The 27,731-nt window shown below is 32.5% G+C and overlaps 4 protein-coding genes across 5 annotated transcripts in view; 2 read left to right on the plus strand and 2 right to left on the minus strand.

Annotated features, from left to right (window-relative positions):
- Window positions 1–5,219: 5,219 nt before the first annotated feature.
- On the plus strand, window positions 5,220–9,190 carry LOC101507669 (protein FAR1-RELATED SEQUENCE 5-like). Its single transcript, XM_073364372.1, is given in 3 exon segments — window positions 5,220–7,555; window positions 7,558–7,880; window positions 8,858–9,190. Coding segments are annotated over 3 exon segments (2,346 nt in total). The 5' UTR covers window positions 5,220–5,700; the 3' UTR covers window positions 9,026–9,190.
- Window positions 9,191–9,601: 411 nt separating this feature from the next.
- Window positions 9,602–14,565, minus strand: LOC101507992 (diacylglycerol O-acyltransferase 2D). The gene is made up of 9 exons (XM_004512239.4): window positions 14,067–14,565; window positions 13,897–13,971; window positions 13,704–13,789; window positions 12,185–12,291; window positions 11,943–12,098; window positions 11,127–11,213; window positions 10,792–10,889; window positions 10,246–10,333; window positions 9,602–9,953 (listed from the first exon to the last, which is right to left on the minus strand). The coding sequence occupies exons 1-9, from the start codon at window positions 14,225–14,227 to the stop codon at window positions 9,852–9,854; spliced, it is 960 nt and encodes a 319-aa protein (XP_004512296.1). The 5' UTR covers window positions 14,228–14,565; the 3' UTR covers window positions 9,602–9,851.
- Window positions 14,566–21,838: 7,273 nt separating this feature from the next.
- Window positions 21,839–26,789, plus strand: LOC101508302 (subtilisin-like serine-protease S). Of its 2 annotated transcripts, none has more exons than XM_004512241.3 (11): window positions 21,839–22,240; window positions 22,338–22,432; window positions 22,554–22,651; window positions 22,884–23,042; window positions 23,567–23,678; window positions 23,803–24,331; window positions 24,610–24,704; window positions 24,866–25,048; window positions 25,136–25,250; window positions 25,353–25,542; window positions 25,792–26,789. In XM_004512241.3, exons 1-11 carry the CDS (start codon window positions 22,148–22,150, stop codon window positions 26,352–26,354), a joined length of 2,232 nt encoding a protein of 743 aa, XP_004512298.1. In that variant the 5' UTR covers window positions 21,839–22,147; the 3' UTR covers window positions 26,355–26,789. The 2 variants fall into 2 exon arrangements, with proteins under 2 accessions (XP_004512298.1, XP_004512297.1); XM_004512240.3 differs by having other exon boundaries at window positions 21,840–22,240; window positions 24,806–25,048.
- A 573-nt stretch (window positions 26,790–27,362) lies between these two features.
- LOC101509048 (uncharacterized) overlaps window positions 27,363–27,731 on the minus strand; it is a 1,482-nt gene continuing 1,113 nt past the window's right edge. Inside the window, exon 3 of the mRNA XM_073364403.1 lies at window positions 27,363–27,731. This exon is cut by the window's right edge and continues 16 nt beyond it. Coding sequence (XP_073220504.1) covers window positions 27,613–27,731 — 119 coding nt within the window. The 3' untranslated portion in view covers window positions 27,363–27,612.

Here is a 27,731-nt window from a genome sequence, read left to right on the forward strand (position 1 = left end):
CAGTTTTGGCCTTCTTGATTTCACATACCTTTGGCTTGAAAGTGACTTCGCATCCATTGTCGCATAACTGACTTATGCTTAATAGATTGTGTTTCAATCCTTCCACGTATTGGACATCATTTATTTGAGCAGAGTTTGTCTTACCAATTGTTCCATTTCCCTTAATTTGAGCTTGATCATCATTTCCAAATGTGACCGAACCACCATCCTTCTTGCTGAAGGTTATGAAACAATTTCTATCTCCTGTCATGTGCCTTGAACAGCCACTGTCCAAGAACCAAGGCTTTCTCTTTGTATTTTGAAAACCAACCTGCAGGTGATATCATTTCAGTTTTAGGTACCCACTTTGTTTTGGGTCCTTGAGAGTTAGTTTTTAAGTGGTATATCATTCTCGTTTTGGAAACAGCTGTGTTGTTTGTTGATTTTGAAATGGGTTTAGCAATATATGATTTAGGAGAGTTGAACTTTGGTTTAACAGATTTTTTGAAACGTTCAACTTGTAACTTTGAACTTTCTCCGTTTGGGGAACAAACTGGAGAACATTCTCCGTTTTGCTGTTTTTTTGAAACAATCTTGACAGGATGATTCTCATGTTTAAAAAGCTTTTTCTTTTTGATTTTTTCATCCCTTTTCCTGAAGTAGCATGCAAACTCTAGATGTCCAAGTTTTCTACAGTATGAGCATCTAGTCTTGCATTTTTCTTCCTTTCTTTCTGGGACAAAGAAGTTTTCATAAAGTTTGGTTTTTTGAGTTTGATTGAAACCAAGACCAGCTTTATCAAAAATTCCTATTTGAGATCCCATGATGTTATGAAAAGTTTCAGTGGCTTTAATGAAGTTCAGTAAATCAGTTTTGAGAAGTTCGTTTTTATTTTTGAGTTGAACGTTCTCCGTTTGTAGCGCATAATGTTCTTGACATTCTTCACTTTCAAAAACTCTTGTTCTTTTCAATTCTTGAATCATCTTTTTTAACAAATTATTTTCAGTTTGATTTCTTTCCTTCTCTTCTTTCTCTTTATAAAACTGTTCTTTCAGAGAACTACATTTTTGAATAAGGAGATTTGAGTCATTTAGCAAGTTATCAAATTCATTTCCCATTTGTTGACATAAATGACATGGTTCAGAATTCATTACCTCATCTTCCTCTGTTTTTGCCATCAAGCATATGTTGGCTTCTTCTTCCTCTTCTTCTGTTTCTGATTCCTCTGAATCATCCCATGTTGCCATCATTGATTTCTTTTTGAAGGGAAATCGTTTTGGTGGATTTTTGTTTGATGGACATTCTGCCTTGTAATGTCCCAATTTGTTGCATCCAAAGCATGTGACTTGACTCTTGTCAATCTCTGTTTTAGGATTTCTGTTTTGAAATCCCTTTTTGATTTGATCTCTTCTTCTCATCATTCTTTGAATTCTTCTAGTGAGAAGCGCGATTTCATCAGCATCTCCTTGTTCATTCTCTTCTGATTCCTCTTCAACTGGAACTGTGATTTTTTCTTGAGAGACTTTCAGTGCTATTGCCTTTCCTTTCTTGACTGGTTTGTCTTCTTGCAATACTATCTCATGAGCTCTTAGAGTTCCAATTAGTTCTTCCAGAGGCAGTGACTCAAGGTTCTTGGCTTGGCTTATAGCTGTCACCATTGGTCTCCAAATGATTGGGAGACACCTCATGATTTTTCTTACTCTTTCTTGCACAGTATAGGCTTTGCCAAGAGAGCGCATTTCATTTACTATTGTGGTGAATCTTGAGTACATTTCATCAATGGTTTCTCCTTCTTGCATTTCGAACAATTCGAATTTCCTTATACCAATGTCTATCCTTGTTTCTTTGACATGGCTTGTTCCTTCATGGTGAGTTTGCAATGTATCCCAGACTTCTTTTGCAGTTGTGCATTCATCTACCCTTTCACTTTCTTCCCTGCTTAAAGCACATGATAAGAATAATTGAGCTTTAGAGTTTAGAAGTACCTTAGCTTTATCTTCTGCTGTCCAATCTGCTTCCTTTTTTAGAGCAGAATTCGAGTCATCTTGATCAACCCTTGGTGTGAAATCTCCATCTGTGATGATGCGCCACATTCCTGTGTCTTGAGATTTTAAGAACAACTGCATTTTGTTTTTCCAAAAATAATAGTCTGATCCATCAAAGAATGGAGGTCGATTTGAGGATCCTCCTTCAACAATGTATTTTGCTTTCGACATTCTTCTAGATCTTTTCTCTAACACTTGTTAGGTGTTTTTGAACTTTTTAGAGACCGAGCTCTGATGCCAATTGAAGTAACAATGTCGATTTACAAGAAAGGGGGGTTTGAATTGTAAATATGCCTTTTAAAAATTCCTGTTAAAACTTAAGAAAATAACTCAAGAATGGTCTTGGTTATGAAACAGAAAACGGAGAACGTTCTTGGTTTATGTTATAAAACAGAGAACGTTCCTTAATTAGCAGAAAATCAGTTTCTATTTTATCTTAAATGATTAATGCAGTATAATAAAGAAGGAGAAAGGAAAGAGAATACCACACAAAGATTTATCCTGGTTCACCCAACGTGGGTTACGTCCAGTCCTCACACTGTGAGATTTTCCACTAAGTGTTTAAAATGAAGAACCTTCTTAATCTTACAACACCTAGAATAAATCAACCTTGATCTATTTCTTTCTTAATTACTTTCCACCCAGAAAGCAATCACAACACCTATCTAACCTTGATAGGAAGCAATCTTAAACAAACTATAAAGAAACTCTTATAGTTTGAGTTTTTACAAATGATTGAATTTGACAGAATCTGATATTGCTCAACTCTTGTTTGAGAATAGATTCTTTACAGAGTATCTAATGACAATTTCGCAACTGATATATGAATGAGCAGCAGTGGCTGTTTCGCGAATTTGCAGAAAGTAATGTTTCCTCTGTTTTTCAGAATTTCAAGCTTAAGTGTGATTGTATAATGTTGATTACATAGCACTTGAATTTCTTACTAAGAACTGAGATACTGGCCTTCTATTTATAGGCTGGGGATGTACGAAATAGCTGTTGGAGAGGCCATGCTTTTTTGACTAAAACATTATTTTTAGAATAAAAATAATGCTGCTTTGAAAACAGCTTTTTGACTTTTGATGTTTTAGCATTGAAAGCATTTCTGTCCTTTCTTTGACATTTCTTCATTGATCTTGGATGGTACATTATCTGTCTTGAGTCTTGAGTGTAGCTAGAGGAGGTTGGAGAAGATTTGAATCGAATTGCAGACTGAAACAGAGAGGATGCAAGGCTGCTGTTGATGTGCAAAAAACGGAGAATGATTAACGTTCTTGGTTTTATCAGTTTGAACGTTCTTGAGCTTCAATGATCATTCTGGAGTTCCCGTTTTGAATGTTCTGTATTTCCTTTGTTCTTGTCTTGTCATATACCTAGTTTGATCAAGTTTTCTTGACATTTGAATTTTGGAGTTCTTAAGCCGTCATGACTTTTGTCCATGTTTGAATTCTTTGATCTTTGCGATCAAATATCCTTTTTGAGTCTGGATTATTTGTACTTGTTCCTTGCCATGTACTTGTTAGATATGAATGATTTCCAGAGCAAATTCTTTGTTTAACGATGTAGATAAACTTTGAACAACATGCTGTGATAGATAATTCGGTGAAGCTGAAGATCATTCTCTGTTTATGATGCAGATTGATCTTGTTGTTGTCTTTTCTTGTATTTGCTTGATTCTGCTCTTAATTAAAACCACTCAAGAACACAAGTTAAATTAACATAACATTTAGAATCATAATTAACATTCTTAATTAACCTTTGTTTATTTTCATCAAAACTTTAAAATAGAGAGTTTGTCTCAACAAACTTGTCATTCCTTAACTTAACTTCAGTTAACGTTTTAATCCTTTATCTTTTTTTTCTTCTCGATTTGGTCCTTTATTTTAATTTTAAGTGACAATTTGATCTTTTATGTTTTAAAATGTCAACAATGTTATTATTTTTTTTATAAAAATTTAAAAATTCATCAAAATTTTCAAACAAAATCCATAAAATTAATTATATGTTGTAATATAAAATAAATTTAATCAAATTCGTAACTCAAATCTTCAAATAAACTAATATTTGTCATTCTTTATTTGATGTTGTTGGAGATGCAAATATGAGTCTATTTAAAGATTTAAGTTATGAATTTGATAAAATTACATTATATTGAGGATGATAATTTGTTTTATGAGTTTTGTTTGAAATTTTTTATGAATTTTTTGAATTTTTGCAAAAAATAAAGATAATATTATTGACATTTTAAAACATAAAATATCAAATTGTTATTTAAAATTAAAATAAAGGATCACATCGTGAAGAAAAAAAAAAGATAAAAGACTAAAACATTAACTGAAATTAAGTTAAGAGACCACATATGGTATTTAGCCTAAATAAAAATAAAAATGAAATTGAAACTATCTTTTTACCTTATATGAAATTACAAAACAGTCCCTATAATACATTTAAATTGACAATTCTGTCATTAGTTCATATATTTTCAAACTGGTCATTCAAAAAATAATATCAAATTTTGCATATTGATTCCTTACAAATTTTCAAATTATTGAATAATGGTCCTTCAATTTTAAATTTCGCAAATGTAAATTTTCATTTTTACCTTAAATTTTTTTAATTTATAAAAATTACTCAAATTTAAAAAAATAATTTTTCTATCAAATAACAAAATTTATAAATGAAAGAAATGCAATTAAATCATTTGAATTGTTTAGAATTTTAAATTCTTTAGATGTGGAATAAATGATCATCTCTTGTACTTGTACTTGTACATGAAATATGCAAAACAACTCCTAAAAGGAGAGCTTGTAGATAAAAATTTCCTACTAAATTTAATATGAGATAAATAAAAATTGCAAATGAAAAAGTTAATATGGGATAGAGAGAATACTAATTTATCTTAAAATATAAATAATTAATATTAAAGATATATACACAAATAAAATTTTATTAATTAACACATTAACTATATTATTAACTTTTCTTAATGTGAAATATATAACATACAGTTATATTTAGAAATAGATGAAATATATATTTTTTACACTGTAAACAAATTAAGTAATTGCCGTTTACTTTAATTTTGCACTAAAAATCTCAAAATTTATTTATGTTTTATACCAAAAGGCCAAAACACAAATAAAACAAATGATTTATTCAAACAAAAGATAACTCAATATCATTCTATAATGAGATGATCGATTAGTATTTAAGTCTAATCCATTTAAGTTTTTACCCGATATAGTTGATTTGATAGTCTAATCCATTTAGATTTTCATTTAATATAGTTAATTGGTAATCATTAAATTAAGATTTAGTTCTTATTGAGCTTCTATTGCTTAGTCTAAAACAAAAGAGGTTATTCATCATCATCGACCTGAAAACCCCTTAGCGCTAAGCATTAGAATTAGAAGAATTCAAAGGAAGATACAGTAAATGTTGTTTCCCCTTTCATTCTCTTCTTCTTTTCCTTTCCAATTTCCGGGTTTGCCATTTCTTTCTTTTCTTTCATGCACATTTATTACCATGATGAGGATGATGAATCACACTATTTTTCTTTAATTTCTTGGTTTGTGTAGAGCCCTTTTGTTTTTTGCTCTTTTACTCTCTAATTTTTTGAAAAAGTTACTGTCTTGATCAGATTTTATAATCTTTTCATTATTGGGTTTTCTGTGAAATGGAGTTTGAACCTATGAATTTAAGCAATGAGGTTATTGAATTTGATATGACTGGTTTTGGGGATAATGATGATGATGATGATGATGTTGGCATTGACATTGAGCACCCTGTTGAAGATGATGAAGACTTTGTGGATATTGACAGTAGTTTTCAGGTGACTGCTCCGGCTGCTACTATAGATCCCTACATTCCTGGAGGGGACACAATTCTTGAACCTTGTAAAGGTATGGAATTTGAATCAGAAGAGGCTGCTAAGGCTTTTTATAATTCGTATGCTCGCCGCGTTGGTTTTAGTACGCGGGTTAGCATGTCTCGCCACTCAAGTCGCGATGGTGCTATAATTCAGAGGTCTTTTGTGTGTGCTAAAGAAGGTTTTAGAGTGGAGAAGGAGAGGAATCCTCTCGATGGAAGAGTTAAGCGGCCTCGTGCTGAAACTCGTGTTGGTTGCAAGGCTACGTTGGTTGTGAAGATTCGAGATGGTAGCAGATGGGTTGTTACTTCCTTTGTCAAGGAACACAATCATGAATTGGTTCCTCCTGATAAGGTGCATTGCCTTCGTTCCCATCGCCACGTTTCAGGTCCGGCGAAGTTGTTGATTGATACTTTGCAGGGGGCTGGAATAGGGCCTAGTGAAATTATGTCTGCACTTATTAAGGAATATGGTGCAATTAGTAATATCGGTTTCACCGAGCGTGACTGTAGGAATTATATTAGAAGCAGTAAGCAAAGAACCCTTGGAGGTGACACTCAAATCCTCTTGGATTACTTGAAGAGCAAACAAGCAGAGGATCCTTCATTTTTCTATGCTGTAGTGGGTGGTGAAGATCATTGCATGCGTAATTTCCTTTGGATTGATCCTAAAGCAAGGACTAATTACTCTTACTTTTGTGACACTGTCACCTTTGACACAACATATAGGTCGAACCGCTATAGATTGCCTTTTGCTCCTTTCACTGGCGTAAATAATCATGGGCAGCCTGTTTTATTCGGTTGTGCTTTCCTGGTAAATGAATCTGAGGCAGCTTTTGTCTGGCTGTTCAAAACCTGGCTTGAAGCAATGTCAAGAAGACCTCCAGTTTCAATTACTACTGATCATGATAGGGTGATCCGTTCAGCCATCAACCGTGTCTTTCCTGGTACACGCCACCGGTTCTGCAAGTGGCACATTTTTAAAGAATGCCAAGAGAAGTTGTCTCATGTGCTTTCTGAGCATCATAACTTTGAAGCTGACCTCCATAAATGTGTAAACTTGACAGAGTCCATTGAGGAGTTTGAGACTTGTTGGTCCTCTCTAGTTGATATGTATGATCTCAGAGAACATGAATGGCTCAAAGCAATTTACGACGATAGACGGCAGTGGGTTCCAGTGTACATGAGGGGCTTGTTTTTCGCAGAAATGTCAATAACACAACAAAGTGATAGCATAAACTCTTACTTTGATGGATATATCAATGCATCAACAACACTTCAGCTTTTTGTAAAGCAATATGAGAAAGCTTTGGAGAGTCGTTACGAGAAAGAAATCAAAGCTGATTATGACACTATAAACACCGCTCCGGTTCTGAAGACTCCGTCACCCATGGAGAAACAGGCAGCCAAAGTTTACACAAGGAAATTGTTTAAAAAATTTCAAGAAGAGTTGATTGAGACATTAACTTTCTTGGCAAACAAAGTAGATGAAGAAGAAACGAGTATCGTGTATAGAGTAGCCAAATACGGGGAAAATCATAAGGCCTACTTTGTCAAATTTAACTGTTTCGAGATGAAAGCTACTTGTAGTTGCCAAATGTTTGAGTTTTCTGGTATAGTTTGTAGACACATTTTGACTGTTTTTAGGGTGACTAACCTTCTTACTTTAGGAATGCTAAAAGTGGTGTCATATTGGATGAACGAACCACCGATTTGTCGAATGATGCACTGGAATCTCTAAGTATCCGATACAATAATCTTCATCACGAGGCTCTTAAGTATGTTGATGAGGCAGTGAAGTCCCCAAAGACTTTTGATGTGTCTATGAGCGCTCTTCGTGAGGCTGCGAATAAAGTGGCACTAGCATCAAAAAGTGGTGAAAGACTGGTCATGTCGAATGAAACTTGTAACGAAGACCTTCATCAGAGCAAGGAAGCAACTCCAAGTTGTAGTGATACTCAATTTAGTTCACAACTATCTTCATCTGAGGTATGTTTTTCTAGGTAATTTATGATAGCAGTTTGTTTGTGTAGCAATATTTCTTCCCATTTGTTGTTAATAATAGGGTTTTAGATAGAGAGGGAAGATAAAGAATAAACACTTTGAATTATGAATAAGGTTTCATATGATTGTTGATTGTGATTTGATACAAAAAAGACTTAACAGTAGTAACCCTTATTCATACTAATACAAGACTCCAATTCCTAATCAAACAGGGAAACAAATCACGATAGCAAAAATAATTATGGAAAACCAGTGCCAAACCGCAACTGAGGCAAAACCGTACCAAATCACAACTAAGACAAAATCACTGCAAAATCATTATTTATACCATGCTAGAGTATTAAAACTGGTATTTTATATTTTTATAGACAACATTGTTGATTTTATTTAAAAGTGCTTTAACAGTTTAATCATTAACTGCACATTGATTTAGTCTATCTCTATGTTTGTTTTTAATGCATGTTGCCCCTGTAAATTTTGGAGAGCTTCACTCTCAAAACTATCTTTGAGTGAATTGGAGAACAAACCTATTTTATGACTGACTTCACCGAGCCATCGAGCAACCCGAGGAACTTAATTAATTATCCATATCAATTTGGATTGTTTTTAATATTATTTTAAGCAATTCTTTCCGTTTTAGTTCCTGAGTTTTATTGTTTTTGTTCTACATCTTCTGTTTTCTTCTGCTACTTTATGCTGTTTATGATTGCTAAGCTAAACCATTTCAGCCAATTGGTATGTCTGATTGTAACACAGATATAACCTATATAGTATATACTGTATTAAACTGAAATGGTAGGATGAATAGAGATATCTGTAAAAAGGTTTGGTTGTTGTCATTCTTGATAGTCCCAAAGAGAAATTGTACAATACATGCCTGCTTTCATACATACAGTGAAAACCATAATCCATTTTCATATTCTTCAGTTTTGTTTCTAATAATGTATGTATCTTTATTGTAGGATGACCTGCACGGAACAATTGAGAAGTTGACACGTCAGCTCGACCGAGCTCAAAGAAAGTGTGAAGTTTATAGGTCGAACTTGGTGACAATTTTAAAATATATTGAAGAGCAGAAGCTAGAATTATCAGTTAAAGTGCAGAATATCAAGTTACAGATGAAAGATTGATATATGTCTGCCACTGATGTAGCTGATGCATGTATTTTACTTTCTTTCTTGTAAAGGTTAATCCATATGCTACACATGTAGTCAGCAGACATTTTGAAACATCTAACACATATCCATTGTACAAAATACCGATTTAAGTAGAAACAGCTTGGTTTAGTGTAATTACATCCATCATTTTCTCTTTTAATGAACCGAAAAATATATCCGGTCTAAATCAGTTGTATGTTGAAAGAGAGTCGAATCATCTTATCCAAACATTCTTACATATACATAGTATATGGCTAATATACATATACATTATACTATACATGACCATATACATTTAGCTTTCCAAAACAATTCAAATTTCCTTCAAAATCTAACTCCTTAACATACTATAGTATAGGGCTAATATGTTGTATCCTTGTACAAATTTATTCTTGGCCGACCTGTGAGAAGTTTCCACCGGCTTCTCTATTTTCATACTAGATAAGCAGAATTGGTTTCGATTACAAATTTAAAAAACTTGTACAAAATATACAAGTTATTATAATTGAAGGGCAATTTCATACTAAAAAATTTCCACCATGGAAAACATTAAGAATTCAACCAAACCTAAATTATTTTCAAATATTTAATTTACTATATTGAAAAAATAGATACGCTTAACTAAAGATGGCCACCCCCTCATTCGGCATTATTGCTTCTATTCAGTTACACTACGGGTGATGGCCTTTTATTACATGCAATACATGGCCCCAATTACATCCAACCCCCATCCCTAAAAAAGATAACAGAAAATACATAAATAAACCAATGATAGACATGAGACGATATTAAGGCCTTATCAAACAATTTTTAACTCAAGGTTTGGATAGCCAGCCCGAGCTTTGTGCCTTTCGAAGAGATCTTGAAGTGCTTCCACAAACTGACTATGTATCTTGGAAACCTAAAAGCAGGTTTAAATAATGTAAGAAACCAATATTTTGGCCAGCTGAAGCATATATCCAATGTCACAATATCAAGAATTTCACCTAGAAACAGTTCGTTGTCGTGTATGATATTTACATTTTTGTAATTAGTTCATGATTATGAAAGTATATTGTATGTTAAAGCTAAGAATAAGACATGAAAGTTTCTTATAGAATTACTCCAGATTTCCTTAACTACCATCTTGAAAACTAAATTACTGGATCCTTGTTAATCCTATTTAACATAATAGCTTTTAAGATAGTGCATACCTCCTCCATCGTTGGTTCTGGATTTTTCTCAAGCTCAATTGGTCTACCCACCACCACATGCATTGGATGTCTCAACGGTAATGGGGATCTAAAAAGGAGATGCAATGATTAGTTTAAAACAAAAAAGTTCTAGTGATGAAATAACTTCCATGTTAACTATACTTTGGACTCTGGTTGTGCACAACAATTGGCTACGCTACTGATCAATTATTCTGAATGCAGAAGTTTCTAAAAAGAAGAGCTTGACAGTTACTATTGGTGATAGCTGATCAGAAAAAGCAAACATCCTGAGCTGCATAACCCACTTTTTCAATCACATTTTTTAGCAAATAATTTAAGCTTATTTCCAACAAAAACTGACCACAATTATACTATTTATTCTATATTAGGTGCCAATTCCTTTTGTTGTTTGTTAATAATGTTTGCGTGTAGATAACATTTTGAATGTGGAAGGCATAGGCCCCTTCAATTCAGTCAATTGTACAGGTTTAATTTCAAGCAGAATGAGCTCGGAAGGATGCAAATTGACACAGAAGAAACACGCACCCGAAAATACCCCAAAAATATATTGGGGTGAACTTGATAGCCCTCGCAATGTTCAGAAATAACTTTCCACTTGGTTTCCACCACTTATAGATATCTGACTGTATCAAAGTTATACCAAAGGATAGTTATCTTCAACTTATGAGTGAAGAATACATCATGGTAAAACAAAAACAGAAGAGCAAAGAAAATGAAGTTGACAGATACGGAAATGACACACAGGTAGATTTTCTAGTAACATTTGTCACTTTTCTGAATCTGACATGTGAAGTCAAGTGAAAGGAGCACCATGTAAGGCTTCCACATGAAAATAAATAATCAAGAGAAGAAATAAGTACCTGACCAAAGCAGAAAACTGGAACCAAGGGTCGGCCCTTCTCCATTGCTATGCGGACAAAACCTCTTCTTGCCTTAAGGTAAGCAATCTACAAAGAAAAGAGTTCAAGCTATCCAGTTAGCATCTATGAAACTGAATATATAATAACATAAGGAGGTCATTCTTGCGACACCCATTTTACGGATAGACCTCTTCTTCCTATATATAGAAACAGTATAAAAGATTCAGTCCAACCCAGAAGAACCAATGCATTCTTGGACAGTACCTGTTTGTTTGATAGACAACACATACTTGTAGGAGGCTAGATATCGAAAATTGTTGTATACTTTGTGTAGTCTTATTGTATTAGTAGTTGGTTATAATTTTGTCGCTTATAATCTATTTTACAATATTCTAGCAGACTCAACTTGTACTGTGATTTGTATTCCGACATGCAAGAAATACAATAAAGTAGGCTGAAAGATTTCTGCTTATAGATCTTAAAACTCAAACAAAACAAATAAAGTAAAAGAACGGAATTCTCTTTCCCCCCATCCAAATTAAAACTAGATACGAAATATAATAGGAAAAAACAAATATAAGTTGAAATTCAAAACAAGAGTAATTCACAAACAACCAAAGAAGCCCATGTGATTGCATAGCTAAACGAATTCCTGCAAAAACTTATCATTGAACTTTGCATTGAAAACAATTCTATATCAGGAGGAAAATGAATACTTTCATTAACTATCAAAAACAAAAAAGTATCACACGACTGGTCAAAAAGGGGGGAGAAACACATGAGCATTGAGTAAGACGAGGGCAAAAAGCAATGCACCTCAAGACCACGCTGCATGAAAAATGTCTCTTGAACTCCACCAGGTATTAAAATGCAACTATAGCCATCAGCTAACAGGGAGATAAAATTTTTCCTTGTTGCTGGTGTAAGACCCAACCATGTCCATATGTGTCTTAAAAATGGTGTGTAGAACACCTATCATTCAAATGTGAAGAGAAAAACTTGTAATAGAATCCTCAGTAACTGTTATTAATCATTAGTGACTCAAGTAAAAGTTTTACCGCACTGCTGGCAAGAACTTTAACTTTGGGAATAGGCATGAAACCTGTGTTGTCAGCTAGTGCAATAACGCCAATTGGCAAAACTGAATGTGGTTCATAACCAAAAACTGCATGTTTGTTCCACTGTTGTTACTAACAAGAAGATACACCAAAACAGTATAACCAATGACTAATTAGTAATATAGGTGAAATTCTGAAGACAAACTTGATTTTGAAACCCCCTTCCAATAGAAAAATACCAAAATAACCAGGAAAACTAGAGAAACTGAAGTAACAATTTCTCTGACTTTTTAAAATAGCAATTATAGCAAACTAGGAATTTCATGTGGCTCAACCAATGAGGAGATATAAAGCTTATTGTAAATACTAAATATTACTAATTACACATGAGGAAATCTCCATCAACTGAGATGAACCAAATAACATGTTTTGGTTAAGGCATGAAAATCATGTTTCTGGTATAGTTCAGACCAGGGTTAAGCAAGAAGCCAATTCAATACAACAATTAACAGTTATAATTGGGGTATTCATTAAAAGTAGTTATGCAAAAAGGCCAATCCCAATTATTAGAATACAGAAATGAAAGGATAGTCAGCGTTGTTAACAACAGAACAGTTATAATTGGGGTATTCATTAAAAGTAGTTATGCAAAAAGGCCAATCCCAATTATTAGAATACAGAAATGAAAGGATAGTCAACGTTGTTAACAACAGAACACCAGGTCTATTTAATAAAGAAATCAAAACTTTAATGGCCAGACTTAATTTGGTATTCATCAACATAAAAGGAATCCAATTGAGCAATAAAAACAACTGCCTGAGTAAAAATGTCGAGAATCCGATCATCATTGTTGGCTATAGTGCTATAAATAAATCAAGAAAAAGGTCTCCTACAGATAGCTTCTAAGCTAAGACACCGCAGGAAGAAGAATGGAATAAATTAAACAACAAAAAACAAGTACATTAAGAAGAAAACTAGAACAGGACATTTCTCTACTGCTTCAAAGAACAGAAGCAAAAAGTGGCCCATACAAATATTGTAATTACTACATCAAGCATTACAGATCAGACTGAATTAGCAGTTAAGCTTCATGTCCGTTTTCAAATTTAGTCAACATTAAAACGTTTCACAGTCGTCACCATGCTCCTATTCAATGAAATGATTATCCAAATCTATATTTACCCATCCTCCTACTTTTCTATGACATTTTTCTTCCTAAAGCAAAACCTAGGATCATAAAAACAAGATTTTCATTTCACTTTTTTTTCCCAATTTATTTATCGTTCCATTTCGTGAAAAATCATCCCAGGCAGAGAAAAAGATTTTAATATGGAAACAACATATACTATCCAGAATCAAATGTAGGCAAAAATTGTTATCGAAAGGTTGATGTATCTCATCTCATCTTAAGCTAAAACGAGTTAAATCAACCTTTCAGTTATTTTTATTTTTGCCTATATTTCTCTCCGGAGGAGTACTTAACAACTCAATTGTCATGTTTTGGGAACAAAGTACAAACCATAAGCACGATTAGGATCAAAGGCTTTTATGTCCTCTACATGAAGCGTGATGGGAAAGTAACTACAAGCATGCTTGCATATGTACCTGAAATATACAAAAAGGACATTTTTGACACATTATAAAAAGTGAAAAAAGCTCAAATTGTACGTCATGAAAAAAAAGCGAAAAAGACAACGAAAGCGAAAATCTACCTAGATAATCTTCTACCAAATTTGCTCTTAGCTTCCACGGGAAGCACCATAAGCAATAACAGAAAACCTAAAACCCTGAAACACAAAAAAACCAAAACTCAACAAAGTAATAATAATAATAATAATAATAATAATAATGATGATGATGATGGTGATGATAGAAAACTAACGAGAGAGATTTGGAGAGAGGAAGGAAGAATGTAGCGAAGAGGACCAATCCGATGATGAAGTGAATCGCTCCAAGCCATAACGATAATGCTAGAATAGAGTGGAATGTGTTTGAAGAATCGGTGAATTCATCTCTACCGTTAAAAACTTTCTCCGTCGACATTCTCCGATCTACAGAGAGTGCGACGGAACGGTGTCGTTTGGAGTAACACGCGAATGGCGAGGGAAACGTGAAGGAGGAGTGATGTGTGAATTGCGGGAAGTGTTAGGGGTAAAAGCGTCAGTTAGAAGAAGAAAAGTAAATTAAGACTTAAGTTACGTTGGTCACGTGAGCGTTGATTATGGTGGTGGACGGTGGTCAAGAGCGGTGAGGATAGGGTTATTTATGTTCTGTGTCATCGCTGTATAACACGTGGCTATCCATTATTGGTTGTTGGTGAGATCCATATTGAATGTTATTAATTAATTCATGAACTGACAAACTACTTTGGTGCTGCCGTTTCGTTCATCAAACCCTATAACATCAGTCATGCATTATTATTACGTATCTGTTTTTTCTTTCTTAGGATTAATCAACTCTTAACGATAGTTTCTCAAAAATAAAATATAAAAAATAATTGTAAATAAAAATTTTATCTATATATAATAAAATTTTAATTAGATATATAAAATTTTAAATTATTATTTTTTATTTATATTTCATTCTAAAAATAATATTTAATAATCTCTCATAAATTAAAAGTGTAGAGTAAAACTTTTAACTTGAAATAAATAATACAATCAAAGAAAATACAATATAACGAATAGTGAAAATTACAAGATTAAATATACTAATTGTGATTATATTGATTAAAACAAAGTTATATAAAAAGTGGTATCGTCGGTGTGTTTAACTGTTAAACATCTTCGATTAATTTTTAGATCTCTTTTAATGTTTTAACAACACTTTCTTTAATAAAATAAAAAACATCAATTTTTAGTAATCTTCAAATAATAATTTTTGGTGAACAAAATTTAACATCCACAAAAGAAAAACACCTAAAATGATAATTGCTTAACTATCTAAAAAAGAGAAGTAATGAAAAATTATTTAACCATAGTGACGTAAACAAAAAGAAAATAAATGTTTAACTATATGGGATAAAAGTATACAACAAAGCCAATTGTGGCTAATTAAGAAGAAAAAAAAAATTAAAGTATACCACCATGTTAGTACTTTTGATAAATGAGAAATTTCAATAAATATTAATAAATGCAGAATTGTAGTTATATATTCATTTTGAAGTACCTAAATGAGGTTCATTTAGCAACAATAATAATCAAATTTTGAGATTCAAATTTGTTTTCATGCATGTTTATCACCAAATGAAAAAGATTAATCCATGAGAAATAAAACTCATATTCATCTTTTAAGTATCTAAATGAGGTTCAATTAGCAACAACAATAATCAAATCTTGAAATTTAAATTTATTTATGTGTCTGCATGCATATCACCAAATGAAAAGGACTAATCCTTAAGAAATATATCGATTTTCAATCTATAACTCCAATAATATTAAACACATGTTTAACAAATTTCTTGCAAATATTTAAAAAAATTAAGTTTTTGACACTTAAGAATTAATATTTAATTTATTGCTCGTTAAATTTTTTTTAATTTGTGTGCAAAATTTTCTTATAATATTCTTAACACTAATGCAAAAAATTATTCAAAAATTCAAAGAATACATAAGAGTTAATATAAAATCAGAGACTAAAAAATAAATATTTAAAAAACAAAACTAAAATTGACGAAACTTTTTATTAAAATTAAAATAAAATAGTAAAATTTTATAAAAATTAAAAATTTATTTAATTTTTTAAATCAATTTATCTTTGTGCTTCGTACCCAAATAAAACGACTAATATCTCAAGTATTGTTTTTAACTCACTAATATCTCATGTTAAACAAGACCACGATTGACATTGACATTGTCTCCTCAATATTATTATTTTTTTTTAAATATAATTTTGATTATGTATCTTTTATTTAATTTTTTTTTTGTCATTTATCTTTACTTTAGTCCTTTATATTTTACAATTGGTGTATTTTAGAAATTGTTACGGACACAACAAAAGTTATAACAATATTCGATCATATAAATCACTTATAACAATTATCGATATGTATATAATATAATATTCTTTTTAAAAAAAAAACATCCATTTAACTCAATAATAGACTTGCACTTGAAAAAAAAATATTTTTACATGTTTTGAAACATATTTAAACCATTTGAAACAAATTATATTTATCAGAGTTTACTATATTTTCATTTTATTCTTATTAATATTGCATACTTAACTTTATAAGTGATCCAAAATTTAATCTCAACAATCCATGATAATAATTATATAGTTGGTTGAAATAGTGATAACTAAAATGAATATTAGGTAAAAAATAAATATTTTAAATTATATTTAAATCTATTTTTTAAAATCACTTATAAAAGTATTACAATAAAATTTATCTTTATCTTACAAGAGTACATTTTAATTTTTAATAAACTTTAGTCTTAATTGTAGTTTTGATTCATCTATTTTTATAATTTTATGAAATTAATCCATCTATTTTAAGAATTAATGATTTTGATCATCTCTCGTATTTTTTAATTAATAATTTGACATATATAAAATAACGTAAAATAAAATTTTATGATGTAAAATTATAAAAATACATTAATTATTTATATATTATTAATTAAATTATAAACATAAAAAAATTAAAATTAAATTTTTAATATTTTATTTTAATTTTATAGATATTAATCGATACAAATTATTGAATGATATGATGTGTTATTTGAAACATAACATAAAACCATTATACCGTATAGTATGTGACACGTGTATCCATCACCTTCTCGTTGTCAATCTGTGTCGTGCTGACATATTCAGGACTATGAGTTAAGTAAGGACTTCTCCAATCCATCCTTCAAACCATCTTAATTATTTGTTTAGAGAAAAAGACAGTATATATATATATATAGGATAAGCGTGAATCTACGTGATTATTACGTGAGCATGAGATGACAAATATGAATCGAGATTATGATTATAGTGTAGTTCTACACATTTAAACTATTTAATTAAGATTCAACGATTAAATTTCAATTTTAAAATTTAAATTTGAAATTTAGACTGCTATGTTAATTTATTAGTTTAGATGTGAAAAACTTAAATTAAGGATTGGAGTTTAAGAAATATAAAATAAAATATAAAACATTAGTTGGTTTGGATATGATCGATTGAATGCGTTTTTAGAGTTCTGGGTGATGAAAATATAAAATAGATTGAATATCATCCGTGGTTTTTTAATTTAATTTCTTTAGTCATTTATTTATTTATTTTGATTTGGTTATTTATTTTAATTTTAAGTGACAATTTGATCTTTTATGTTTTAAAATGTCAACAATGTTATTATTTTTTTTACAAAAATTCATTAAAATTTTCAAACAAAACCCATAAAATTAATTATATTCTTTAATATAATACAAATTTTATCAAATTTGTAACTCAAATTTTCAAATAAACTCATATTTTCATTGTTTATTTGATGTTGTTAAAGATGATAATATGAGTTTATTTAAAGATTTAAGTTATGAATTTGATGAAATTGCATTATATTGAAGATGATAATTAATTTTATGAGTTATTTTAATAAATTTTTAAAAAAAAAAAAAAAAAACATTGTTGACATTTTAAAACATAAAAGATCAAATTGTCACTTAAAATTAAAATAAAAGATTACCTCAAAAAAAAAATTAAAATATTAACTGAAATTAAATTAACGAACAACAGATGTTATTTAGTTTATAAAATAAAAAGCGTAACTTTTTATTTTTTCAAATGGAATAACGAGTCATATACTTTTGGCAAAAATAATGCATATATATATGTACAATCCTTTTTTTGCAACAATATGAGTCATCCATTTAAGAGAAAATAGACTGTCGCGCCATGCTTCATGTTCTAAGATTATGGATAAGGGTCTCTATACCATGGCAAAATGTTTTGGTTGTCAAACTATTTGGTAAAAAGCTGGGTTTTAATATCATGAAAAATTAATTGAAAAGTGTGTGGAACATGCGTGGAGTATTAAATTTAATGGATATTAAAAATTCTTTTTTAATGGTCAAGTTTGATAGTAAAAAAGACAAGATAAAAGTGATTAGTGGTGATCCTTGGTTTCAACTACGATCGATAAGACTTTGGTTTGGACTAGAAAAAAGCAAGAGCAACAAGTGGATGGGGAAGCAAAACAACAAATCCTAATCACCGATGATTAAAAACTAGGACAATTGAAAAAGGAGATACCTAATGTGGAAGATGTTAAAGTCAATGAGAAAAAGTCAATGAATGTAATGCAATAAAGCTCTGTTTGAAATGAGGCCCCATAAAGCACCAAGAGAAGATGGCTACCCTGCTATATTCTTCTAACATTTTTGGGATACCATTGCTAACTCTTTATTTCAATATGTTAATCGTATTTGGGTTTACCCTTCTCTCATTCCTTTCATTAATAACACCCTTAATGTAATGATTCCTAAAATTGATAAACCAAAACTTGTGTCACATTTTAGGCCTATTTCTTTGTGCAATGTTGTTTATAAAGTTATTTCTAAAGTTATTGTTAACATAATCAAGCCTTTCTTGAACGATATCATATCTCATCATCGATCGAGCTTTATTACAAGGTGTAGTATACATCATAACATTATTATTGCCCAGGAAACAGTTTACTCCATGTCTCAAAATGAAATGTGAGAAAATATTTATGTCTTTTAAGATTGATTTGGAAAAAGCTTGTGACAGACTAAAATGGAATTTTATTGAGAATTGTGTGGAGAACTGCAAGTTTCTCTAAAGCTTATCCAGGTGATCCATCATTGCATCTCGTCCCCCAACTATAAAATCATGTGGAATAGCGAGAAGACTTAAACCTTTAACGCCTCGAGAAGTATTAAACAAGGGGACCCTCTTTCGCCCTATCTTTTTGTCATTTGTGTGGAAATAATTTTTCATATTATTGTTGATTAGGTTGAAGCTGAGTACTAGAAACCAATGCGTGCATGAACGTATGGTCCCCAAATCTCTCATCTTATTTTCGTTGTTGATCTTCTTTTTGCAAATGCTTTTATTGAACATGTGTATTGTGTGATGCATTGCTTGGAGCTTTTTTGCCAAGCTTCGGGATAAAAAATCAATAACTAGAAAACTCATATATTTTTCTCTGTAAATATCGATCCTCGACTGAAAGGTGATATTTTACAACAGAGAGGATTTTCACATGCCAACAATTTAGGTAGATACTTGGGGGGCTAATATTTTTGCAGGGAGATCGACCAGGGATAACTTCAGTCATGTTGTTAGCAACATCCAAAATAGGCCAAGTGGTTGTAAGCAACATTGTCTCAACTTGGTTGGTATAATCACCCTTAATAAGTTTGTTCTTAGTTTGATCCCTTATTACTACATGCAATATGTGAAGGTTCCTAAGTTAATTTGTGATGTGATAGAAAAGCTTCATTGAGGTTTTATTTGGGGGTTACTAAACGGGGGCGTAAGGCCCACTTGGTGAATTGGGAGGTTTGTTGCCTTCTGAAGACTATTGGGGATTTGGGTATCAAAAAGTCGCAGTGCATGAATGATATTTTCCTCATGGAAATGCTCTAGAACATTATTCACAATTTGGATGATCTTTAGTGCAAAGCCCTAATAAACAAGTATGGAAGAAACAACAATGTGAAGGTTGAATGCCACTCTAAACATTATGAACTTCCTTTGTGGAGAGCCTTAGTAGGGGTGTGGAAAGATTTTCAGCACCATATAGCTTGGTAAATTGGAGATGGTTGTCGTACCAACTTCTGGCTATATAAGTGGGTTTCGAAAAGTGGTGCATTATTCTCTTCTACGACCTAGACTTCGGTTGATACCACTCTTATTGTGCGAGATGTGTTGAATATCAATAGGGAGTGAACCTAAGATTCCTTCATGATAACTTACCAATTGACATTGTGCACCAGTTACTATCCCTATTAACCCCTACTAATGTTGATGGGTCTGATACTTTGGATTGGGGAGGTACTTCTACTCAACAGTTTACCATTCAGAGTGAGTACACGTTGCGACATGGTAATAATGAAGATCCAGAAGGTGATTGGAACTCTTTATGGACTTGGATATGCCCCCACTGAATACATACTTTTATCTGGTTGGTTACTAAAAAACGAATTCTTATCAATTATTGGAGAAGTAAATGGGAAGTGGGAATCTCCCATCTTTGCTTGCTTTGTGGGAGAGATGACGAAACAATCGTTCACGTTTTGCGTGATTGTGTGCATGCTAATCAGGCATGGATCCCAATCATACCATCTAATTTTATTTCTAATTTTTTATCTCTTAATTGCAGGAACTTGATTTTCACTAATCTCAATCAAATTGGGATAATGGTCAATATTGAGGGGATGAAAGACAATGTTCATGACGACATATTGATCCTTGTGGAATTGGAGAAATAAAACTATTTCTGAGGCGTATTTCAAACCCCCTCATAATCTAGTTGCAACAATTCAGAATTTCACCAGAGAGATTGATGGTTGCATTTCACAAATGCTCTATCACAACCCACCTACTAAGGACACCCTCTATATTGGTTGGAGAAAACCTCCTAATGGATGGGTAAAGTTGAATAAATAAATGTTAAGTTGTGGTGGTCTTCTTCGTAATTTGGAAGAGAGATGGATCAAAGGGCTATAGTAAGAAGTTTGGAGTTTGCGATGCTCTTCAAGCTGAAATGTGGGGCATGTACCTTAGGTTGGAGTTGGCTCGAAGGGAACAAATATCACATCTTATTGTGCAAAGTGACTCCAAAATCCTCATAGATATGGTTACAAATAAGTGCATATTTGGCGGAAATGTTCCCGTCTTGGTGAAACACATTCACAAGCTTTTGCATCATGATTGGCAAGTCCAAGTTTGTCGTATTTGGAGAGAAGACAACAAATATGTGGATTGACTCGCTATCTTTAATTTTTCGTTAGACTCTTCTGCTTGTTTTATCATGGAAAATCCTTCGAGTGATTTTCATAAGATTATTTTTGACGATATTTTTGAAATTTGCATGTGTAGAATATTCAACTAGTTTCATAGTTTTCTTTTTTGTTGGGCTTTTACCCTCTATTGTAAAAAAAAAGTTATTAATGCTATTTTAGAGTTATAAAGTTCCAATTTCCAATCACCTTTAATATCCTAAATAGTATAAAAGTATATAAATAATTCTATATTTAATAATTTTGGATTATATCGATAAAGTAAGTTAATCAATAATTAATATTGTAACTACGTATGACATTCACGTATGATTAATGTCGACATGATATTAAATTCAATAAATAAATAAATAAATAAATTATATGTAATTTCACATTTAATTATGAGAAAAGTAGAGGAATCTTTCTAATCATATGAACAGTATATATTTGTGCGCTTATCACATGAATAATATCTAAAACTTCATAAATACATCATCAGGTTGGAAGAAGTCAATAATTCCAAACAAATACTATTTGATTAATCATGCACTCACCTCTTAGATGGAGACATAAACTACTATTGATTGAAGTCACAGCAACCACACAAACTCACAAATTCAGAACAAATCGTCCATTATTAATTACATTAAATAAATCATTAAAAATATCAAATGTTTGATATGTTTTGATAATACAACATTACATTGCTTTAAAGATACTAACAGTTTCACAAAAATATGGAACTTCGCGGTTCCTTTTGCTTGTTCCAAAAGCAACTCTCCCTCTCTTTCTCTTTGTCCATTATTACTTGCCTTCACTCCCACTACACCACGTTTTCTCATTCTTTTTTGTTGTTATATATAAATAGTCTCATTGTATTAAGAGATAACAAAACACTAACTTTATATATCACACATACCAAAATTCTGCTTCTAACTTCTACCTTCTTGGCTTTCTTTTATTGATTTTTTCATTTATAGAACCCGGTTCTTGTTTTCTCTTTTGAAAAATGTCTTCTTTTACATATCATAGAAACAGTGCCTTCTTTAATTTGTTTCTTGCAGTGCTTGTTGCAAATTCTAGCTTTTGCTTCTCTTCTAAGGTATGGCTTTCACAAAGTTTTGTTTTTTTTTTCTTCCTTTTTTCTTTTGGGTGTCTTAAACACAAATTATGGAATCTTGAATGGATGTAACTGACAGGTTTATGTAGTGTATATGGGAAGCAAAAGTAGTGAAGACCCAGATGATATTTTGAAGCAGAATCATCAAATGCTTGCAGATGTTCATAAGGGAAGGTCAGAATTATTAATGCTATCATTCATTTGGAATATCCTGCTAGTGTTTCTGTTGCTTTTTTTTTTTAATAATTTTTTTATGTTATTTCAGTATATATGATTTTCCCTTTTTCTTTAACAGTATAGAACAAGCACAAGCTTCTCATATTTATAGTTACAAACATGGTTTCAAAGGCTTTGCAGCAAAGCTGAGTGATGAACAGGCTTACCAAATTTCAAGTGAGTGAATTTTTTTTCTTCATTTTTTTGATTTTGAAACTGTCTGTAATTAGGGTCTTTGACACTCGAGTTAGTCCACCGGGGTATCTCCTCAGTTTCGGCCGTTTGGACCGGCTATATGAAATTTTCCTTTGTTTCTTTGGAACTATACAAACACAATGTTTAACTAATCCTTAAGTTTCAGTATTTAAGGCTCTTGTAATTTTGTTTGTTTTGGTTTAAATTTAAACAGAAATGCCAGGAGTGGTTTCTGTGTTCCCCAATTCAAAAAGAAAGTTGCACACTACTCATTCATGGGACTTCATGGGACTTATGGATGATGAAACAATGGAGAATATGGGATACTCAACCAAAAACCAAGCAAATATCATTATTGGTTTCATTGATACAGGTGAGAAGTTTTACTCTTACTGTAAGGTGATGCCTATATCATAACTTCTATGTAACTATATCATCCTCAAGTATAACATGCACACCTTTTCTTAGAAGTCTCATGAAAACATTTATTATTCGGTTTTCACAAGAATTTACACACTTCATTTATTTCTTTAGTAGCAGAAACTGTATATATCTATGCCTTTACTTTTATGGTTAAAGAAAAGTATGATGTTTCACATGACATGACATCATTATGGTAATCAACTTATTGATTAAAACGTTAAAATAACTTATTTGGCTGAATAATAAACCTTCTAGAAAGAGGAAAATTGAAATGAACATGAATATGTTTTATTCATCCCCTGCTTTGCTTGTGATACAAACTACATTAATTTACTCTCCAATTGATCAAATTTAAGCTTGAACATATCACACTGGAAAATGGTTAAGGAAATAAATAATTATACATGGATTTTTCTATAATAAATGGGAATATTATTTGATTTTAATCATAACCACTGATCACTATTTACACAGGAATTTGGCCTGAATCCCCAAGCTTTGTAGACACTGACATGCCACCGGTGCCACGCAGATGGAAAGGTCATTGTCAAATAGGAGAAGCATTCAATGCTTCATCTTGCAACAGGTTTCTGATCTAATCATATGCTCATTATTATTATTTTTTTTTCAAAATTTGGCTTCACATGCATCATTAGTTTCAAGTTGGGCCATCTTCATTGATTAATCATTGATGATATCATATACTATAGGAAAGTGATAGGAGCAAGATACTATATGAGTGGATTTCAAGCAGAAGAAGGGTCAGACAGAAAAGTATCTTTCGGATCAGCAAGGGATAGCTCTGGTCATGGCAGCCATACAGCTTCGACAGCAGCCGGACGGTATGTGGCCAACATGAATTATAAGGGGCTGGCAACAGGAAAAGCTAGGGGAGGTGCACCTATGGCTAGGATTGCTGTTTACAAAACATGTTGGAATTCAGGTTGCTATGATGTGGACTTGTTAGCTGCCTTTGATGATGCCATAAGAGATGGAGTTCACATTATATCTTTATCTCTTGGTCCTGAATCACCTCAAGGTGACTATTTCAGTGATGCGGTATCTGTCGGGTCTTTCCATGCTGCTAGACATGGAGTGCTGGTTGTAGCATCAGCTGGAAATGAAGGAACTCCTGCCTCTGCAACAAACCTTGCACCGTGGATTATCACTGTCGGCGCTAGCTCAACAGATAGGGATTTCACATCTGATATCATGTTAGGAAATGCTGTTAACATCACGGTAAAGTTGATTTCAATAGTGTTGTTAAATAAAGGCTATACCAGCACTAAAGCAATATAGCGTAACAGAATTTGAACAAATTGCTATTGTTTCCAAATAATACGCACTTTAGTACATAATGTTGTCAATAGCGATGTTATAGCATTGTTGTGTAGTGAAATTTGAACGGACTACTGTTTTCTGTGATTGACAACACTGGATTTTTTTTGTTGGTAACTTCGTATGTTTTCTGCACACTTGGCGGACTTCAATTGATTAGTTCTCTATAACTGCATTAGGGTGAGAGTCTCAGTCTATTGGAAATGAATGCATCCAGAAGAACAATTCCTGCATCTGAAGCCTTTGCAGGGTATTTTACTCCTTATCAATCCAGGTGAAGCACAAGGTACTCAAAATCTAGAGGTGTCTAAATATCAAAGCAATTGGATGGCTTTTTAAGTTTAAAATGCTGTCCTCTTTTCCACATTTTTACAGTTTTTGTTTGGGTAGCTCACTAAACAAGACCAAAACTGAAGGGAAGGTTCTGGTGTGTAGGCATGAAGAGGGTTCAACGGAGTCAAAGTTGGAAAAAAGTAGGGTAGTGAAAGAGGCAGGTGGAGTTGGGATGATACTTATTGATGAAACAGATCAAGATGTTGCTATCCCATTTGTGATACCTTCCGCTATTGTTAGAAGGAAAACAGGACAACAGATTCTATCCTATATCAATAGCACAAGGTTGGTTGTTTTTTATTTGATATAACATAACACATATTGAATCACCTATTTCCATTCTCTAACCATGACTTATATAATGGTGAATAGCATGCCTACGTCAAGGATTTCCGGGGCAAAAACAGTAGTAGGAGTTCAGCCTGCACCGCGTGCAGCCGCATTTTCTTCCAAAGGCCCCAATGCTTTAACCCCAGAAATTTTGAAGGTTAGTTATATTCTCATTTATATGCCATTGAGTTCATAAAATGCCCTATTTTTTTCTTTCTCAACTTAATCCTCGAAGATGTCTTGTTGTACTGCTATGTAGCCTGATGTTATAGCTCCCGGGTTGAACATCCTAGCAGCATGGTCTCCGGCATCAGTTGGAAACATGAAGTTCAATATTCTATCAGGAACTTCTATGGCTTGTCCTCATGTAACTGGGATTGCAACCTTAATCAAAGCTGCACATCCTTCATGGTCTCCGTCGGCTATTAAATCTGCCATCATGACTACTGGTATTTCACATCATCTAGTGCCTGTATTACTCGATGTGGTCTGTTTGAGATTCTTCTTAATCAAACATTAAAAAACGCTCCCTCATAAAGTAGATTTTATCAAAATCATGATTAAAATGAATATTTAACTATATCACACAAAAAGGGGAGAAAAGGATCATTGATTCATTGCATAGACCTTATACTGCATAAGCTTGACTAGTGACCATCTATGCTCAATAAACTAATCATAAATCCAATACTATGCAGCAACAATTCTGGATAAGAAACACGAACCAATTAGAGCTGATCCTGATAGAAGAAGGGCTAATGCGTTTGATTATGGATCGGGGTTTGTGAACCCTGCAAGAGTTCTAGAACCTGGTCTGGTATATGATTCACAGCCAGAAGATTTTGTTGCATTCCTGTGTTCAATTGGTTATGATGAGAAGTCACTCCGTCTCGTTACAGGAGACAACAGCACATGTGATGGAGCATTCAAAACACCATCTGACCTCAACTATCCATCTATTGCAGTTCCCAATCTTGAAGGCTACTTTTCGGCAACTCGGGTTGTGACTAATGTTGGAAAAGCAAGAAGTATATATGAAGCTGAAGTGGTGTCTCCAGATGGAGTTAATGTTACTGTTGTGCCAACCCGGTTAGTGTTCACAAGAACAGGACAAAAGATCAAGTTTACTGTGAATTTCAAAGTGATAGCTCCCTTAAAGGGCTATGGATTTGGGTTCTTAACATGGAGGAACGGAATATCACAGGTCACCAGTCCTATAGTTGTCCAGGTTGCAACACCAAGTCTTGGGTTGGTCAGATAACAATGCTTGTAAATATGTACATATTAGCTTAGGGTCTGTGATATCCACATGGTCACTATAAGAACAACAGTCATACTCATGTCCTGGTGAATCAAGACGGTCACTGCCAAAAACAGGTTACAGCTACATGTTTGGAGAAGCAAGCGATACCAAACACAGAATTCAAAGAAATTATATCTTGATACCTTCAGCTTACTTTATCACAATTTGTCAGTTGTTAATTACAAGAAAGAACTTTGTTGTAGAATTGTAGGTTTTAGTCAGTAATAGTGATGTATACTACTTGTCTTTGGTGTTGTCTTTTTCAAAGTGGGAACTGGGAAGTTAAGATAGTTTGTTAAATATTTTAAGATTTTACCTTAAATTAAAAAAAAAAATTGTAAGTGAAAATTTATATTAACAATAAAAAGCATATGAACACATTTTGCTTGTCAATATGCTATTTTATTTGTACTATAACAAAGCTAATTAGTTAATATCTTCCACATTCACTCAATCAATTTCAAATTCTCTAACTCTTTTTCAATACATTAATCACGACTTCTCACTTGCTACTTTCAAGGGATTTTCATATTATTTATACATTTAAATTTGTTACTAGTGTTTGGATGCGAAATTGCGAATGCATTTGAATGATTGTTACTGTCTTGGTTTATACATTATCGACAGCATGCCATAAAATTGTCTAGTAGTTTGACAAACACTGCTGGAAACAATTTAAGGTCAATCACGATCAAATTAGACAGTCAGGTCCAGGCATTTAGCAGCTGTTTGTTGGACGGCCAACAAGTATATGCAGATATGCCTAGTTCTTTCAATATCAGTAAGATAGTGAAGCTACAGTAGAGTATGCCTCAATTAAATAGCAGCAGGATGGTCAAATAGTAACAATAAAAATTCTATACTTATCACAACTTTCATGAGTGACATTGTGTCACCCTGGCAGAATGCTGCTGCTTTCTAAAACAGTATATCACAATTCAAAGGAAACTATAGGACTCAAGAAGGTGAACAAGAAATATGAACAATCTACTACAAATAATAAAAACATACAACGATTGATGTATTTGAGCTACATCTTAGATATTAGTGAACTCAAGAATTTAACTTGTAAAAGCTCTACAGATGATTTTTGTCCATTGAGTTTCTAAAGCCCTTCATAAAAGGAGCCAAACATTGACTTCTATTTACGCATTATATATATAACATGTAGGTGTGTGTCACGATCAGAAGATCAAGTAATAGATAATTGCAAACACTACGAGCGAATCTCGGATGGATTAACAAGGCCTTCCATTACAACAAGTTGATCCAGCAAAGCAATCTTCTCTTCTTCAAGGGTCTTTACCTGATCTTCAGCCTCTCTTAGCTCTTTCC

This window comes from Cicer arietinum, chromosome 8 (assembly GCF_000331145.2).
Source record: "Cicer arietinum cultivar CDC Frontier isolate Library 1 chromosome 8, Cicar.CDCFrontier_v2.0, whole genome shotgun sequence".
In the NCBI taxonomy this organism is placed as follows: Eukaryota; Viridiplantae; Streptophyta; class Magnoliopsida; order Fabales; family Fabaceae; genus Cicer; species Cicer arietinum.